General features: G+C 41.6%; 1 protein-coding gene across 1 annotated transcript; it reads left to right on the top strand.

The window, feature by feature from the left end:
* The first annotated feature begins 790 nt into the window (after positions 1-790).
* On the top strand, positions 791-16,990 carry adam8b (ADAM metallopeptidase domain 8b). Its single transcript, XM_085466919.1, has 23 exons — positions 791-895; positions 2,946-3,055; positions 3,559-3,632; positions 3,719-3,794; positions 4,096-4,172; positions 4,472-4,670; positions 5,450-5,515; positions 5,596-5,658; positions 5,739-5,908; positions 5,991-6,072; positions 6,149-6,291; positions 6,425-6,611; positions 6,898-6,987; positions 8,577-8,793; positions 9,871-9,973; positions 10,062-10,230; positions 10,322-10,402; positions 11,005-11,089; positions 12,811-12,931; positions 13,013-13,172; positions 13,248-13,295; positions 13,878-13,928; positions 14,401-16,990. The coding sequence occupies exons 1-23, from the start codon at positions 856-858 to the stop codon at positions 14,527-14,529; spliced, it is 2,541 nt and encodes an 846-aa protein (XP_085323045.1). The 5' UTR covers positions 791-855; the 3' UTR covers positions 14,530-16,990.
* Positions 16,991-17,493: the final 503 nt, after the last annotated feature.

Here is a 17,493-nt window from a genome sequence, read left to right on the forward strand (position 1 = left end):
GCTAAAAACTTTCTTCAGTCAACTCAACATGTTTTCTTACTCTTGGTACGTTATTTGAACTTTTTAATATGTCATACATTAAAAGGTAAAATAAAAATAAATCAGGTGATGTTTAGATTTATGATTGTTGAAGATTTTCTAAGGTTTAGTTAAAAAATGTAACCTTCTTTGCGAAAACCAGGACCAAAACATTATATATATATATATATATATATATATATATATATATTATACTTTTAAAACAGTCCTAACTGCATGGGGATTAACAGAAATGTCTGTGAATACAGAGAATATACTGTAAATTTAGAGAATTTTCCATATTGGGGTCGACAGAAATGACTGTAAGGGAAATAATCTCAATTCACTGGTGTCTGAACTTTTTGAAAAGCTTTGATTATTCGGTTTATGCTGACCCAAGTTATTAATCATAGCTTAAAGGTCTCATAGTTTTTATGATAATAAGATTAACATTTTTAGTTTAAATCTTAAGCTGTTGTTTCCACGTATACATGACTCCCACGTGTCATACTACAGTACGATGTATGATTTCTACATCTACACATATTTTGGGTGTTCCCACTGTGCTTGCTCATAGGGAGTTGTCTGGGGATTTCTTACCTTACACCTTAAAGCCACCTGAGGCAACTGCGATTTGGCGACACATAAATAAAATTTGACTTTATTTTTTAAAGCTTTATTACACCGGAAGTGTAGCCACAGTTGGCTTAACGTTGGGTATCCGGTAAGTCTGCGGGGCGGAGATAAGAACGAAGCTCGGGGGAGTCGCTGCCTGGAAGCGGCTGATTCACGACGGAGTAACGGGAGGTGATCGGCTGGGCCCGAGCAGAGCGCATCATGATGGGAGAGGACTTGTTCTTACTGTGGCTCACATGCGGTAAGACTTTTAACTCCAACAAAGTTTTACGAATAGCAACAGGCTGCCGCTAAATCAGCAGAAAAGTGAATGAAGTCTGGCAGAGAAGCTTCGAACTATTAATAGGCGAGCAGAAGTTTATGTGGTTTAAAAAGGGTTTAAAGTCCCTGTAAAAGAAAACATATGGTTCAGTTTATAACAGTATTTCCCTCTTTATTTACGCAAATGTTGTTTTTCTTTAACCAATTTACTGTTTTATTTACAAGTTATGTTGCTTTACTAATAAATATTAACGCTCTTAAAAGATCTGATGTGCCTTTAAAATACAGTATTTGATTATACATCTAACTTCTCAGCAGTACAGAGGAGGAAACATGAAACAATTAGATCATCTGAGGTGATGGATAGGTAGACACGTGTGGTCTTAGATATGTTTGCCCTTTATTTAAGAAGAAATTTGAGATTTAAAATCTATTAGTAAGAAAGTCATGACCAAGAAAAACGATTTGATCAAGCTGAGGCAGGTTTAGTAAAACAACTGCATTAATAAAAACCCCTCGCTAATGTTTCCCTTTCTTTAAGTGTAAAAACAAGTATATTCTAAAAATGTTCAACAGGGGATATTATTTCTAGTTAAATTATTATTATTATTTTATATGAAATTTTATAAAAATCACATAATTATCCTGGCATAAGAAAAAATGCTTTTTAAAAAGAGCAAGTGAATTCAGTTTAAAATACCGGGAGGTCTTCAAAATAAAACACACAGAAGAACATGATAAAAATCAGCACAAAGCAAAAGAAAATCTAAATAATTCTTAAAATATGATCATTAAATAAAATAAGATTTTAATATGATTAAGCCAAAAATATAAATACGTAGGACCTGGAAATTAAGTCAAATAATGGAAATAAAATAACTTCAGTTTTGCCTAATTTTTAGTTGAGAAAAGTTTTTTTGCCATCAGTCGCTGTGAGGTGAGGCAGGTAGATGATACTAAACGTAAATATTGTGCTTCTGAAATGCAAAGACGACAATAGAAGAGGATCTAAAATCGATCCTTGAGGGATGCCACATTTAATGCAACAGTTTCTGTCACAGCTGTGGCATTTTTTGTTTTTAGGATTCAAAGAGCTCGTCTAGATCTGGAAACTATTTTAGCTTTCTATACTTTTTCACTTGTTTGCAGTAAAGCTGGCATCACAACATCAGCTTTTAATGATCTCACTGCAGTTTACACTTTTAAAGACCAATCAGGTCTGGCCCCCAGTTACACATGTATGTGTAATTACATTTAAAAAACAAAAAAACCCAAAAAAAAAACCCAGTCAAATCAAAAATTTCTGTTTTGGAAGAAGTGCAACTCATCCACTTAACACACTGTACTGCAATAGCTACACGCTCTTCTTCTTATTCAGCTATTTATCAATAAGTGACTTATATGTATATAAATCATGTATATATTGTATATATTGTCTGTCTATGTTACTGTTTATACTGGAGCACTGTAACCAAAATAATTTCCCCTAGGGATCAATAAAGGATTCTGATTCTGAAATAAATTTTACACCCAGTCCAAGTGTCACAATCTGAAGCCAAAGTCATAGTTTCACTAAACAGAAACCTGGATGTTTGATCTGTTTTCAGAATATTCACTGGAGAAAACTTTTAAAAAAAAGGGCACGTTAGGCAATATTTAAAGGGTCCGTTTCTGGGTCATTTCTAACTTTTGGACTGATGGCCTCATATTAAACATAAGCACTGTTGCAGATTTTACTAAAAGCTGCAAAGCAACTCCACGCCCGAACATTTCCGCCACCATGATTGTCTTCTCCTGTATGCTCTAGATTTTGTTATGGGGTGACTCCCACAGAGCTCAAATGAGTGAAACCTAGATGCATGCACTGATGCAGTCAGATGTGAGCAGATGTTGCAGACTCTGTATTCTTGAATGCTTCTTTTTACATCAGACAGTCTGTTTTTGGGCTGAATTTGCCTAAATTTGCTTGGCATCTGCACTACTCCTTCATGATCATATACAGACAGTGACTCAGTGTTTGTGGTGTGTAGTTTGTATCGTGCACAGCTCGGGGACGTTGTCTCACGTGGAGCGTTACGAGGTGGTCCGACCTCAGAGACTCCAGGAGAGACACAGGAGGAGCCTTCAGGACCACCCGCAGGTACTGACGCCTCAGCTGCACATCACCGGTGCTCTCTCTAAAATATTTCTCATGTGATTCATTATTAAAAATAGTGGAATCTGCATACGTTACTGAGTATCGTTGTGCTGGTTTTTCCATGTCAGATAGGAATATTCTTCCAATAGTTCTCTGACATCAAGCTGATCTTTATTGTGTTAATGCATATTGTAAGCATCCTTTAATTTTGTGTTTTTAAGTCATTTTGGATGAGATTAGCGACACCCGGGACTGAAAAACCAACCTCTGTGTTCTCAGCATTTCAACATGTTTTCCTAATAACAGCTAATTTATCAGTGCAGTTTCACTAGCTGCTTTGCAGATTAAAAATGTGCAAACTATGTGTTATCATAAATCAGAAGCACATGTTTGGGTGCAGGACTTTTACCTGCACAGGTATTTTCCTTCCTTGCCTTTTTTCCCACAAGTGAAATATGTTCAGGAGGTTAAACGCCGCCCTGTGACTTGTGCACGTTTCTCTGCAGCTTTATCCTGATACAGTTCGGTACGAGTTGGCCATCGAAGGGAGAAATCACACAATTCTTCTGGAAAAAAACAGGTGAGTTTCATTTCTGCTCAGCAAATGCAAATATTATATATATGTTATTATATATAAATACATGAAAATGAATTTCAATTTTATAGGAACCTTATTGGGAGAGACTACACTGAAACACATTATACTGAAGATGGCAAACGGGTGACAACATCACCGAAACAAGTGCGTTTTAACTTTATTTAAATGATTAAGTAAAATCTTGTTTGTTCAATCTCAAATGATATGTTTTTCACTTTTTGCAACATAAAAAATGTTTAAAAAATTTGACTTATTTATGTAAAATAGCCTCGAGTCCTGTTTTAAAGGAGAAGGAGCTGTTTCAAAAACTTTTTATTGCCCCAGAAATGATAAAAATCGAACATTTTAGACTTCTAATTGTGATTTTTATGGAAGCAAAAACAAAGAATCTCTGCGTGAGCGATGTCTGTACCAGCCGGCCTCACTGACCGATCCGTGTTTTTAGGATCATTGCTACTATCACGGTCACATCGAAGGCATGGATGACACCTCGGTGAGCGTGGGGATTTGTTCTGGCATGAGGTAAGAGAGCAGCGATAGATATTTTTACAACATAGGACTTCCTGTTTTATCACGTACATCATCTGTAGAGAAAGTTTCTCAGGTTCTTGAGAAACGCCTTGCTTCATATTTAGCAACCTGGTTGTTTTTCTGCTCGTCGCATTGCTGCTCTGTGCCCGGGTACCGCCGTTTCACCCTTAATGCCCCTTAACGACCCATTACGTCTGTTTGAAAGCTTTTATGTTTTTATAAGGATCAAAGTCACATCTCTTCTGTTCTTGGCAGACGAATAAAGTTATTTCTTTAATGTCGATGTGCAGTGGCTTCCTGAGAGCCCGGCAGCAGGTTTACCTGATCGAGCCTCTGGGGCAGACGGACGATGGCGATCATGCCGTTTACAGACAGGAGCACCTGAAAATCAGCGGCAGGCCCAGCTGTGGCTATTCATCCAACACCACCCTACTCTACGACCAGGACCAGGGCCCTCAGGTCGCTGGACTCTTCAGGTCCAGATCATGGGTATGCTCTAGTGCCAGTGTAGTTTTCTTTCACCTTCATATAATACAAAAGTTTTTATAACACTGAAGGAACCGCAGCTAGAAGATAGGCACGTTTTCCTCAGTGAATTTTAAGAAAGCAGATCAAACATCCATCCCATGAATGATACTAATGTTCAGATTGGCTGTAAAATCGAAACTTGACCCCGAGGAGGTCAGCTGGGACCTTTCCTTTACTTAGTTTGATTTTTGTGTGCGTGTTTGTGAATTCCAGCCACTGTTCTGTTACATACGATGAGTCAGGGTTCGTCTTGGGACAGAAATGATCGTTCAGACGTCTCCTGATATCGAGAACAGATGAACACACATGTTCATCCTGTGTGTTCATCCCATCTCGAGGATCTTCTCTCGCACAGAGCTTTGCAAACCTTACTTTAAAGTCTGCTCTGCGGATAAGGAAACACGGTCCGTCTCTGCACCGTCAGCTAGCAGCTCAGCTCTGCCTGAGCTCCACCGGGTAGCAGAAACACCATTAATAGTTAGATTTCTCCAAATAGAAGGGGTCACACCGATGAAGTCAGTTAGAACCTCTGTGTAAATATATTTGGAATGCAGGACTTGAATTCATTCGCTCACATTTTTATTTGCAGAGGAGTGGTCCTCTTTTATTGTCCCCTTGTTCCATTTTAATGTGTGTAGATGTGTAGTAAAAGCACATAAGTGAGTAAATAATCAATAAATAATGAGGTTGATGTGTCATGTTGGCGTGTATTTCACAGTTTTTTTTGTGTTTCCTTTCAGAAATCGAATCCCACGCCGGGTCCTCAGAGGTTTGTCGAGCTGTATGTTGTGGTGGACAACGCTGAGGTAATAACGTCTCACTTTAAATAAAACTTCACCCTCATCGCTGAGTAAATCTGACACATTCACCTCCTTTTCTCCTGCAGTATAAAAAATATGGAAGCAATACTGAATCCCGTATCCTCGGAGTCGTGAATCACATCGATAAGGTGAGTTTGCGTCCAGCTGTTTAAGATGTTTGACGTGTCTTAGCACATCTGTTCCTGACGGTCTCCTCCTCCGCCCGCAGCTGTATCGGCGTCTGAACATCCGCGTCCTGCTGGTGGGGTTGGAGATTTGGTCGAACAAAGACCTCATCGACGTCAGCCACAGTTCAGAAGCCACGCTGGACAAGTTCCTGGCGTGGCGTCAGGACGACCTCCTGCTGAGGGTGAAGCACGACAACGCCCAGTTTGTGACGTGAGGATTGACATTTGTGCAGATGTATTAATTGCAGTGATGCCGCCGGCTTGACCTGACGGTGCGTTTTTGTCTTTAACAGCTGGAGAGATTTTGACGGAGAAACAGTCGGACTGGCAAATAAGTTCGCCATGTGCACCGGAAACTCAGGAGGCGTGAATCAGGTGGGAGTAATGGCGTCTGACTCTCGTTCATCAGGATGGACGATGGAGGTGATACTGATTCCTTTTTCTCCTTCAGGATCACCATGAAAACCCAATAGGCCTCGCCTCCACTATTGCCCATGAGATGGGACATAACTTTGGCCTTTCCCACGACGCTCCAGACTGCACGTGCGGTTCCACCTTCAGCGGGAAGGATTGTGTCATGGCAGAAAAGCTCAGGTAAAAATGCAGACCAGAGCAGATGTAGAATTTTTTGCATCTGCAAACATTTTCCCATTTGTAAACCGTTAAAATCAGAGCAGGGGTGCGCTGAACCTTAAGCTGAGCCCAGATCTCCTTGTTCCTCCCACAGGGCAGGAAATCAAATGTTCCCGGAGTTGTTCAGCAGCTGCAGTCTTTCTCAGCTCGCTGAATTCCTGGAGCGAGCTCAGCCCAGCTGCCTGCAAAAGCCCACCTCCTCCAGGATCATCGCCGTGGGCCCCCGCTGCGGCAACGGCATGATGGAGCCCGGAGAGGAGTGCGACTGTGGCACGGTGGAGGTAACCCCAGCTACGTTTAAATATGTCCTTTGCTGAAGGGAGATGCTATTTAGGTTCTTCCATTTTATCCCACTGCTGTGGTTTCCTGTCTGAGGTTAGGGCAGGTAGCGTGTGCAGAGCTGCAGCCTTAAAGAGTTCAAATTTAAAATAGCTTTCTAGTGTGCTCACACCTCATCAGAAGGGGGAGAATTCCTGGGTGAGGTCACTGCCTTCATCGCTGCAGCCATGTTTGAGGATCAAGTGTGTGCACAGAAACAAACGTTGTGTGTCTTTGTGTTTTTTGCAGGAATGCAACAATCCCTGCTGCGATGCCTCGACTTGTCGGTTGACTGCAGGATCCCAGTGTGCTCACGGACAGTGCTGTGAGAAGTGTCAGGTACTGAAGCTGCTCTGCTCCCTTCTAATGTGGCTTTATATTAATCCGTACCTACACAGTATAAGACGCCTCATTCCAAAGCACGTTGCATCTAAACAAAGGTGCAGAAAACAACCTAAATTTGAATGTAGATTCAGAGCGTCAGCGTGCTGCGAGGACATTAATACTAATCACAGGTCCAGCTGTGATTAATCGAGTTCTCGATGAAGTTTAAAACTCTCTGGAGACAAAAATACGTTCAGCATGTGTTTTAAATTATTCCCTGACACATTTTTGGAATCTGGCTCTGAAGCCGGTCTGTGATTTGATAACTAACAGAGCTCACATTCACAAAAACATCCGAGTCTCAAATTTAGCGACGTGTTGGCTGAAAACGTCAAACCCCAGACTCTCTTTTCTCCTCAGAGTAATTTCCAAATAAAGCTGTGGGAGATGCTTTTCACTCAGCAATTTCCCGGGCTTTCTCCAGAATTTTAAGAACATTATGTATACAGTTTATCCCAAATATCAATGCAACACACAGCTGTGTGTGTGTGTGTGTGCTGCTAATCTCTGCACACATCAGCTGGATTCTGAACGAAGCTGCTATGTTTTTCTCAACTCCTGCTCTGCCTAATGCAATGACACATTTTGTAAAGCACACCAGAATAAATAATGATAATTCGAGCCATATGTGCAGCTTCTCTGCCGTTTGTCACAGATAGTTGCCAACTTTAGTGAGGTAGTGAAAGTTGTCAATGATTTGAACTTCCAGAATCTGTAAAACATGCAGTGCATGGAGCAGCTCAGCCACAGAAACCCACGAAGCTCCCAGCACACCTCTTTTGTGCTGAGCTGGCTCCCACCGGGGACGTTTTATGGAAAAACAGTCATTAACGTCACTGTGTCACAAAAACGATTGCACACACCAGCAGCTAGTTTCTCAGTAGGTGGTTCTGGATGTTGTAATGAGTAAGATTTTTCTCCTGGGAACATTAATCCTCTTATCTACATTGAGTAGATACTGAAATATCTTTTTTATATAACTGAGAAATATTGATGTGCTATATTTAAAAAAAAAAGTCAGGCACTGTCAAAGTATGCCATGTTTTGCAAAAATATTTCAAAAGATATCTTCATGAAGGCCTTGGAGGACGATCAGAGGCTCGCCTTCTGGTAACTGCTGAGATATTTTACTGAAAATTTGCAGGAAAGTCAGCGCGTCACTAAAATAGATCAAGATTAATACTCAGGATTATGAATATTTCAGAATTTTTTGACAATCTGTCCAGTAAATGAAATGAATGCCGATTTTCTGTTGTAGCTGTTGAGATATAACAATCCCCATTCTCTGTGAAGTTCAGGACCTTTCCTAAAGACACACCCCGCCTCTGGCTAATAAATGTAAGGTTACTCTTACACCCGCTGTTCAGCACTAACAGGAAAGGGAGGATAACACCCTGCTGTTTCAGTTTTTTATAACTCACCACATCCTTCCTCAACTGACAGTTTCAAGGCCTGGAACAGTGCTACAAAAACCTACAAGCGAATTATTGTCCAGATCTGGTACATACAGAAGGTCAAAACACTAAAATATTATTTTTGTTCAGTTGAAGTCATCTGGGAGCGTGTGCAGGCAGTCAGCCGGGACCTGCGACCTGCCCGAGTTCTGCACCGGACTGTCGTCGGATTGTCCTGAAGACAGCTTCGAGATGAACGGCAAGCCCTGCTACAAAACGCTCCAGGGCAGCGGCACTGTCCAGGGATACTGCTACAACGGCCAGTGTCCCACCCAGGAGCATCACTGCTGGAGGCTTTTTGGACCAGGTACGCTCAGCATGCTGCTATCGAAGACATCAGCTGCTGGTTTGGGAAGTCCCAGTTTGAGGCTCTTTTGCTTTCTTGGCTGATATCTGCACGCTCAGTTAGAAAGGTGCACCTCAGGGTTTGTATATAAAAATGTGACTTTGGTTTTTGGCTGTGCATTTTGAAGCCTCGCTGACCATATCCAGACACGAGGATGGAGCACGAGGTTATCACCTGGTGGTTAGCAAGCTGCACGCTTAAACTGTACAGCTTGTGATTCCATTAAAAAAAGTCCTGAAAGGCTCCAACAGCACAGACACAGAGAACAGGTTGAGCTCAGTGGCTCGGGTTAGCGTAGGTGAGCTCTAACAGGCTGCCTGTGAACCAAAGCACCACACCGCTGACTCTGAGGCTTAACAGCATCCTAATGAATGAGTTATTTAAAAATAATCATCCAGCCTGCAGCTGTTACACCGAAACATGCAAAAATGCTCCAGTAAAGTTGGACATTTTAACAAGGGAAGTCTTTGGGAACTGACTGGCTTTTGGGGCCTCAAGTGGCCATGAGGGGAACTGCAGGCCTTAGCTTGTCCCCCGCCCCACCCTCCGGCGTTACTTCTTGGTTCGTTTAGGGATAAATCAGCACTGTTTTGAGTAGATGAGATAAGCCTCAAGGAGCTTTTAGCCATTGGTCTACAAACATTTAGATTTTACTGTCATGTGGTGGAAATAACTTTAAGATATCTGTCCAACTAAATATTTAATACATTTTGTTATGTAAGCGATTGCAAAGAAAGTCTCATAAGAGGTTTGTAAATACAGTCCATTGATAAAAGGCAAGACTAACACATTAGATCAGTACTTTTCTGGCCATTTTGATGAGTTCAGCAGCGTGCAGTTAAGGCGCCTCGTCACTTTAGTTATATTTAACTCTGACATCGATCCCACTCTGGCATCTCTGGACGCTTAGAATTTAAAAACGCTGCTGAACCCATGTGCTCGGAGGTGCATTAGTATAGCAAACGCAAGGATGTAGAGTCTCAGACCGACAATAAATGACAGATTAACATGAAGCTTTCCTTCTGTGCCTTCTTCCAGGGGCCCAGGTGGCACCAGATTTATGTTTCAACCTGAACCAGCGTGGCGAGGAAGGCGCTAACTGTGGGAAGAACAAATTCGGCTTCATTCGTTGTGCTCCACAGTACGTGTCACCATCTGTCATTCACCCTGAATTCAGAGTGATGAAGAAGCACCACAAAGCTCTGGATTAATGCTTTTGTTTTGTGTAGGGATGTTAAGTGCGGATCGATGTTTTGTGAGGAAGGAGGCGAGTCTATCACAGGGAAACGGGCAAGCTACAACACAATGTACGGCAAAGAGTGCAAACTCGCCGTGGACGACGATAAGAGGAGAAACCTGGACATGGTGCCGAGTGGCACGAAATGTGCGCCGGATAAGGTAAAACTGTCACAGGGAGACACATTGCAGGACGATTAATTTTCTTTGAATATTTTGGCCGTTTTACTCAGAATCAAACGTTTGTGCTCAGGTTTGCCTCAATAACAGATGTGTGGATGTGTCAGCCTACGGGAAGAGGGAGGACTGTGCAAAGAAGTGCAACAACAACGGAGTAAGTTCAAAATCAGAGAACTAACCGTAATTTTCACACCATTAAACATGAACCTTCACCTCATCCCCTCACCTGAAACAACATCTGGTGTTAAACTGAACCCGAGCTCCATGTTTGCCCTGAGTTTAGTCTGTCAGGCAACATACAGGCAGCCATAAACTTAGATGTTTTAATGAGGGATGTAGAAGAAACAGCAGAGAGCAGACGGGGCAGGAACAATAGCAGCTTCAGAGCCAAAAATTATTAAAAAAGAGATGAAAAAGCAGCGAGAGAGAAAGAAAGAGCTGTTATTACCAAATAAGTCAAACTAAAAGTGGTGCTAGGTATGAGAAAAGAGATGAGGAATGCACTGTTTATGTTGTTTTAGCCATCACAGCAGACTAAAACTGGACAAATGCAGCTAGTCTCAAGGAATGTAACAGCCTCCTAACGACGGGGGAAGAAACTATAAATGACTTTAAACACTGACTGAATAAAACGAAGAAACGATCAGATAAAAAACTGCAAACGCCTTTCAAACACGATCCAAACCAGTCGCGTTGAACATGAGCTCCACTTCCACGACTCGTGTTTTTAATCATTTAACTGCTTTTTATCCGCAGGTGTGTAATCACAGGAACGAGTGCCACTGTAATCCCGGCTGGGCTCCTCCCAAATGCAACGTCCAGTACGCGGATTTACCTCAAGGTACAGACGCTGCGGTGCATTTAACGTTCACGATAAACTATGAAGCACGACGTTTAGAGACGTTCAGCTGCTGTTGTAATCTACAGGCTCAATGAGACTTTCAGATGAAAACAGGTCACAGCTGCTTGTTGAATCATTTTTCCAGTGAATAAGAAACATGAGTGATTCATTATGAGAGCCTCCCAGCACTGACCCCGTTTGCTCTAATTTAGTTTCAACACTCTTTTGTAGAAGACTTGGTTGTCTCTGCTTCATGTGCAGAATGTATTTACATTCTGCACATGAAGCTTGAACTTGAGTTGCGCCTCATGATTGTGCAACTTTCTGTCCACATAGTACCAAAGAAAAGGGGAAGAAGAGACTCTAAAACACACTTTCCTCTGAACAAAACAAAAAATTTAGTGAAACTAAAGCTAATTAAGAAAATAAGAGGATGACATAACTTCCTCTGAACACTGCTCTTGTTGTTTGTGTGGAAAATTCCTTTTACATAACATTTTCATGTTGCTCTTAGAAAATAACATTTTCAGATTTGATAGTCTAATCGTTCTGCAAAATCAGAAGCTGGTAAGTTGTTAAAACGGGAAAAAGATGCTTCGTATTGAGTTTTTAGCCACAGTTCAAGAGCTTCCTCACGATTTAGTTGTAAAATTTAAACTAAAATCTTCATTTTTATTTGTTACTTAAAAGCCGTGATCAGAAAATTTTGCCCCTGAGGCCAAAGAAAAAGCAAAAACCGCGACTGGTTTAAATTTAGCTTTTAGATAATCTTCAATCGCTTCTTCCAGCGTGGCTGCCGTTTGTAAAACGCTCCGTGGAAATCCTGCTCCGACCACTTTCAGGAGCTCTTTTGTGATTTCACCCTGGGCCACAAACTGTTCGTGTCGAGGATCATTGTTACTCAGAGAGCTGGGAGCAAACAGCTGTTTTCAGAGAGCAAGAACTGTGACCCAAGTGTGGTCGCTGTGGTCGTTCAACATGAAGTTCTGCAGTAATGAAATGAGGGGATTAGGATTCCTGCATCCTCATTCAACCATTAAACCAACCGACATGAAACCCAGACTAAATATTTACTTACTGAACGAGCCAAAGAAAAGCTCGAGTTCAAGTGGAGAGATCAGGACTTAGACGGGGCAAAGACACACAACATAGTGCAGTGGTTTGGTGCAGTCACCTAACTAGCGAAAGATCCATGGTTTGACCCCGGGAGCAGAAACGGATGCCTTTGGGAATCTATCTGGAACAGCATCTGGTGTAAAACCACACCAGATACCCACTGGTGAGGAAGGGAGCAGCCCAAAGTAGCTGGAGAAGTTGGTCCAGAGTGCACAAGGAGCCGACCTTGAAGGGAAGATCGGACAAATATAAATCGGGTCTGGTTTTTGCTTTTAACGAGAGCTCTAGCAGAACTTTAAGACCCTTTGTTAGAGCTTAAATTAAACTGAACAAAATGAAAACGTGACCCAGTTTTATTGCTCAGAAGATGACCAGATTTCATCATCTGACTCAATGACTCCAGGAGCTCTGTGGCTAACGGAGAGAGTCAATATGAGCCAAAGTCTCTGAGGGACGTTTCCAGCACCTTGTTGAATCTATGCCATGAAGGACTAACGCAGTTCTGAAGGCAATGCTGTTCAGAATTTAATTGCACTTAGACATAAAGAGTGCAAAAAAGGACGCATCAGTACTTAAGTGCAGTTTTACGTTTCCTCTGCCTGCAGATCAGGTTGGGCTGATAGCCGGTGTGTGCGCAGCAGTCTCCATCCTGCTGGTCGTCACTCTGCTGATTGCTGGGCTGATGTGCTGTAAGAAGGACGACATGGAGCGCTACATCGCTACAAGGTAGTTTTCCCCCTCTGCGGTCTGGACTCTTCATCTTTTCCTTCTTCTTCCCGGCTAAATAAATAAATGTTGTCTTCACAGGAAAGTGCATTCAGCTGAAGGGAAGCTGAACCCGTCGTTCCAAGAAGGAAGTGGTAAAGAAAGACCTCAGATCAGTCAGCCCACCTTCATGGAGACCACAGCGAAACAGGCCTGCACCCCTCTGATGGGTCGAGTGACCCCCTGCAGACCCGCCCCACAGGTACGCCGAGCAGCCAGGTGTACGCAGGTCTCAGTTTTACTGTGAAATGCTGACAAACCGCTTTTTGTTTTCCAGCCACCGCTGAAACCGTCTTCATCGTCAGTCACGTCGGAAACTGAGCCGGTAAGACTTTTGTTTTTAAAGACATAATGCAAAATGAAGATCGCAGCAACTTGAGCGTCTATTAAAGCTTAAAAATGAAACTATGTTAAATAACATGCATAAAGGAGACCTGCCATCTTTTTTCCTTACTTTCTGCCCTGTGTAATATTATAATGAGATCACCGTGGTTACAAGCTAAAAGCTCAGGCTTCATTTTTTTTGTGTGACTCATTACCTCACTCAATCTTATCTTTATGAGGGGCAGCCAATCAGAAGAAACTGTCAGCTGTTTCTTTGCTGGTATCGTGTAGACTGAGCCCAGCTTTAAACTCAGCTTTTTTGGACGTAGTTTAGTCTACAGTGTTGAGCTGTTTAATGAAAACAGCTTAGGATTGTTGATTTTTGCAGACTTTACTGGAACAGCCAGTCACAGAGGACTGATAAACATCAGTGTAGCTCTGTGGCTTTATGAAATAATGTCATTGTTGATTTTTGGTTTCCATGTGATCAAACTTGGACTTTAATGTTCATTAGGAGCCTGTAAAGTGTCAGCATCTGCTCTAAATCCCAGTTAAATAACAGTCTTCTTCCTTTTCACCACAGATGAAACCTCTACCTCCATCTAAACCTTTACCAACTCTGAATAAAACACAGGTGAGCGCCAAGGCAGAGAATTTTAAACACTTTTCCCCAGGACGTCATATAAAGGTCACTCGTTTTATTTATTTTCATTGATTCATTCATATTTAGATGTTCTTTCTGGGGATCAATAGGGATCAACTGGTCTGCCCAAACATTTTCCAGCTCTACGTTTTTTATTTTTGGACTTACTCGAGTAGCTTTGCATGATTCACAACTCAAAATAATCCTTATGCATGTCACACTGGGCCTTCGTGAAGCTAGAGCTCATCAGCTGTCTCAAACAAACCGATTGGGTGCCTCTTTAAAAACAGAGTTGGAATACGTGACAATATAAGGGATCTCCATGACATCATGCAGAGCCATCATTATTTGAAACTTTAGTTTAACATGAGCATCCACCCCGATGACAGGAAGCAGTGTTGAGGTGCAGAAGTTGCTAATTTGCTTTCATAAATTCACCTAAGAATCATTTTTTGTTTTTCAGAACAAAGCAGTGAAACCAACCCCTCCTCCCGTACCTCCGGTCAAGCCCAGCCCTTCGCCGGCAACCAGAATAAAGCCTTTCGCGCCTCCTCCGCCCCCAGCGAAGCCTCGTGTTCACAGACTCGCATGAAATCCTCATCAAGAGTATCGACTTGTACCAAAGCAGAGACATCCAGGGTGTAGTTTTACTTTTTAAAAGCGAGTGACTCGCCGACGCTCGGCTCTGTGGAAAAGTTTACGCTTCAAAGCCGGTAAAGATGTTGTGCAGACCGAGGCTCCACCAGCTGAGAGTATCTTTAATGACACGAGACCAACAGCTGCACAGCTGCTGTGGAAAAGTCTGATTTTTTTTTTTTCTTGGCTGTTTTCTGGTGGTGGGGTTCGTTCTAAATTAACTGCTGCTGCAGTTTTCCTCCTGTGTAACGCGTGTAAAGCACTTTTATAAGATATTGTTTTACAGTATTTATTTAATGAGTGTTTAAGGGACTGCATGAAAATGATTAGGCAGTTATCTTTTTCGTGAATGGTAATGTGTTCAGTTTGTAGCTTGTTTGGGACACTCACACACTCTGTGCCTCTACAAGCAGCTCTAATCAGTATTTTTTATAAGATAATGTGAAAAAGTGTCCATGTCAAAGGGCCACTTGTCCTGATACCTGCACAGAACTGAGCTTGCAGCTCCACTGTGATATAAAGAGATCTGAATGTTGCTGGGACTCATTTAGGACGTAATTAAACAGGAGCAAAGCAAAACTAAGCAACTAGTCTGAACATAATAAGAAAGAAAATCCTAATTATATGTCAAAGGTCTCTAAATCATGGGCCACCCTGCATTGTTAAAATTGCACAGGCATAATGTCAGAGCACTTTTAACATTTTTTACAGCATTGGGGAAACTCAAGCTTCAGAGGTGAACATTTATAAGACAGTTTGCCACTTTTTCCAGTCTTTGTGCACAAATTTGCTTGTAGACTTTCTTTTTTGTAAAGTAAAAAATTTATTCTCTTAAATTTGGTACGTTTTCTTGTAAATTTGACTTTTTTTCAACAAATTTTAGTGGCCCTAATACGCCCTGTTAGGTTCATGTCCGTGTGGCCATGCAGAATCAAAGACGGCTGCTGTGTAACACAGTAAATCAGACCGTTGACTGATGGTGTATACTAATACAATACCTGATCACCAACAAATAGAAGTGATCAACTTTCCTATTACTTACCTGATGGAGATTTGTGTGAGACGGCAAACGCCTGTTGCTTACTCAGCAGTAAAAACACAAACAAAAGAATCTGTAACTTCATAATGAATGTGAAAACAGCTGCAGCTCCAGTAAAAGAACAATGGGCAGGAGCTCGGGCAGCTCTCAGCCTAACTAGCCTGAGTGTATTCAGCAGTGAAAACTCATCTCAAGCAGACTGCATGTGAGAAAAGAGCTGGAGGCATTTTAGGAGACAGTCAGGAAATGTATGGGAGAATACTTCAGCAGCAAATATGCCGGCAATGTTTCACTTCCAGTTAAAAAGATTTTTGAAAGTATATTTTAGGGAAAGTCTGCAAAGTTTTAAACTGTTTTTAATCAAATTTGATCAGTTGTGTAATTTCTATGTCCTGGTGAGCAAAATGATAGGTTTAGGGAGGAACTCTGAGTCCAGCAGCCTGAAAGAAAAACAAAATAACCTCCAAAATATCAGAAAGAGGTAGAAGAATCTAACTGCGAGTGACAACAGCCAGTCTGTAAACCTGTTACTAATCCCAACATGTTTCTAAGTGGTGTGAAATGTTGATTCGAGTGGTTTTGTAATGCCGTTATTCAAAATTTTAACGATGTGCTACCCTTTATTTTATTTAAATGCTGGACTCAAAACTTTTTGAACCAACCACGAGACAGCGTTCGTCTGCATCCTTAATTGTTCTTATTTAAATTCTTCTTTGGAGACCAGCTTGTAAAAATAGCCAAATGAACAGCTGAGACCAAAAACAGAGCGACTGGTGAGGTTTCACTAATAGCTGCACGCAAACGCAGCCTCAAATGTTTTTTACCTGTTGGTTTGTGATTGTTGTGCCTTTTTTTTCTTTTAAATTAAACAAAGTTCCAGTTGATACTGAGAGATCAATGGGAAACTGTATTTTTTTCCTTCTTTTTTGGATTTTTGACTTTCATGCAGTCCCTACAGTGCCTTCGCAGCCATTTTGTGCCTTCTACAAAGTGTTTTTTTTACATTACTTTGCACTGTACTTGAAGGTACGTCTGTTACGTGGCCTCTGTGTGTTACTGTGGTTCAGCTTTAAACCTTTTTAAGCTCCATTGTTCGTTCAGTCCCACAGAGGTGGGGAATGGGTGGATGTAATGGAGCCTTGAGGAGAAATTACTGTTATGTTTGTTTTCTCTTAAACTGCACTGATATTTTTCTAGGAAGAGTTGTGAAGGTTTCATATGTTGAACTGCAAAGTAGTCATTAATCCAAAACTACAGCGTATGATTTCACATGATAACGGTCCTCTTTCTTGTAATCAGTTGCGTATGATCAGATGTAAAAACTTGAATTCCCATGAAGCGCTTTCTGTTGCAATGAATAAAGTGCACTTTATTTCGACAGTGTGATCATGTTGCATCAGCTGACTGTGTAATTCATTGGTGTGGTCCAAAACAGAGGGAAATTACATCCGTTACATTGGATTTGTTTTCCTTGTGTAACATTTAATTAACTGACCGAGCAGCCTTCTATTGTTCTTCCCCAGCAAACAGTGTCTTTACTGGTCTCTAATGAGCGGCTAAAGGAAGCAGGTCTGAGAGGCAGCTGCGAGGACTCAGACTTTATCGTCTGAGTTTCCTGTTTGGCATCCAGACATTTTTTTTTTTTTAATGTCTTCTGTTAACTGAAATGCTGCTCACTTTTCTTTGGAGAAACAAGAACTTTCACTGTGAATCAATAAAAGGCTCAAGTGACATCTTACTGCAGCACAGAAAACACAAACATCCATGCTGGACCCCCTCTTCCCTTCTGAACTTCCCTAATTCTTGGAAGCCTTCCTCGGGTTCCATCACCTCCCAGAGGTGCTCTGCTGGACTGAGATCAGGCAACTGGAGGCCATTCAA

This window comes from Copadichromis virginalis, linkage group LG8 (genome assembly GCF_057382275.1).
Source record: "Copadichromis virginalis isolate Kocher_CV1m ecotype Utaka linkage group LG8, C_Virginalis_male_GT1.1, whole genome shotgun sequence".
Taxonomy (NCBI): domain Eukaryota; kingdom Metazoa; phylum Chordata; class Actinopteri; order Cichliformes; family Cichlidae; genus Copadichromis; species Copadichromis virginalis.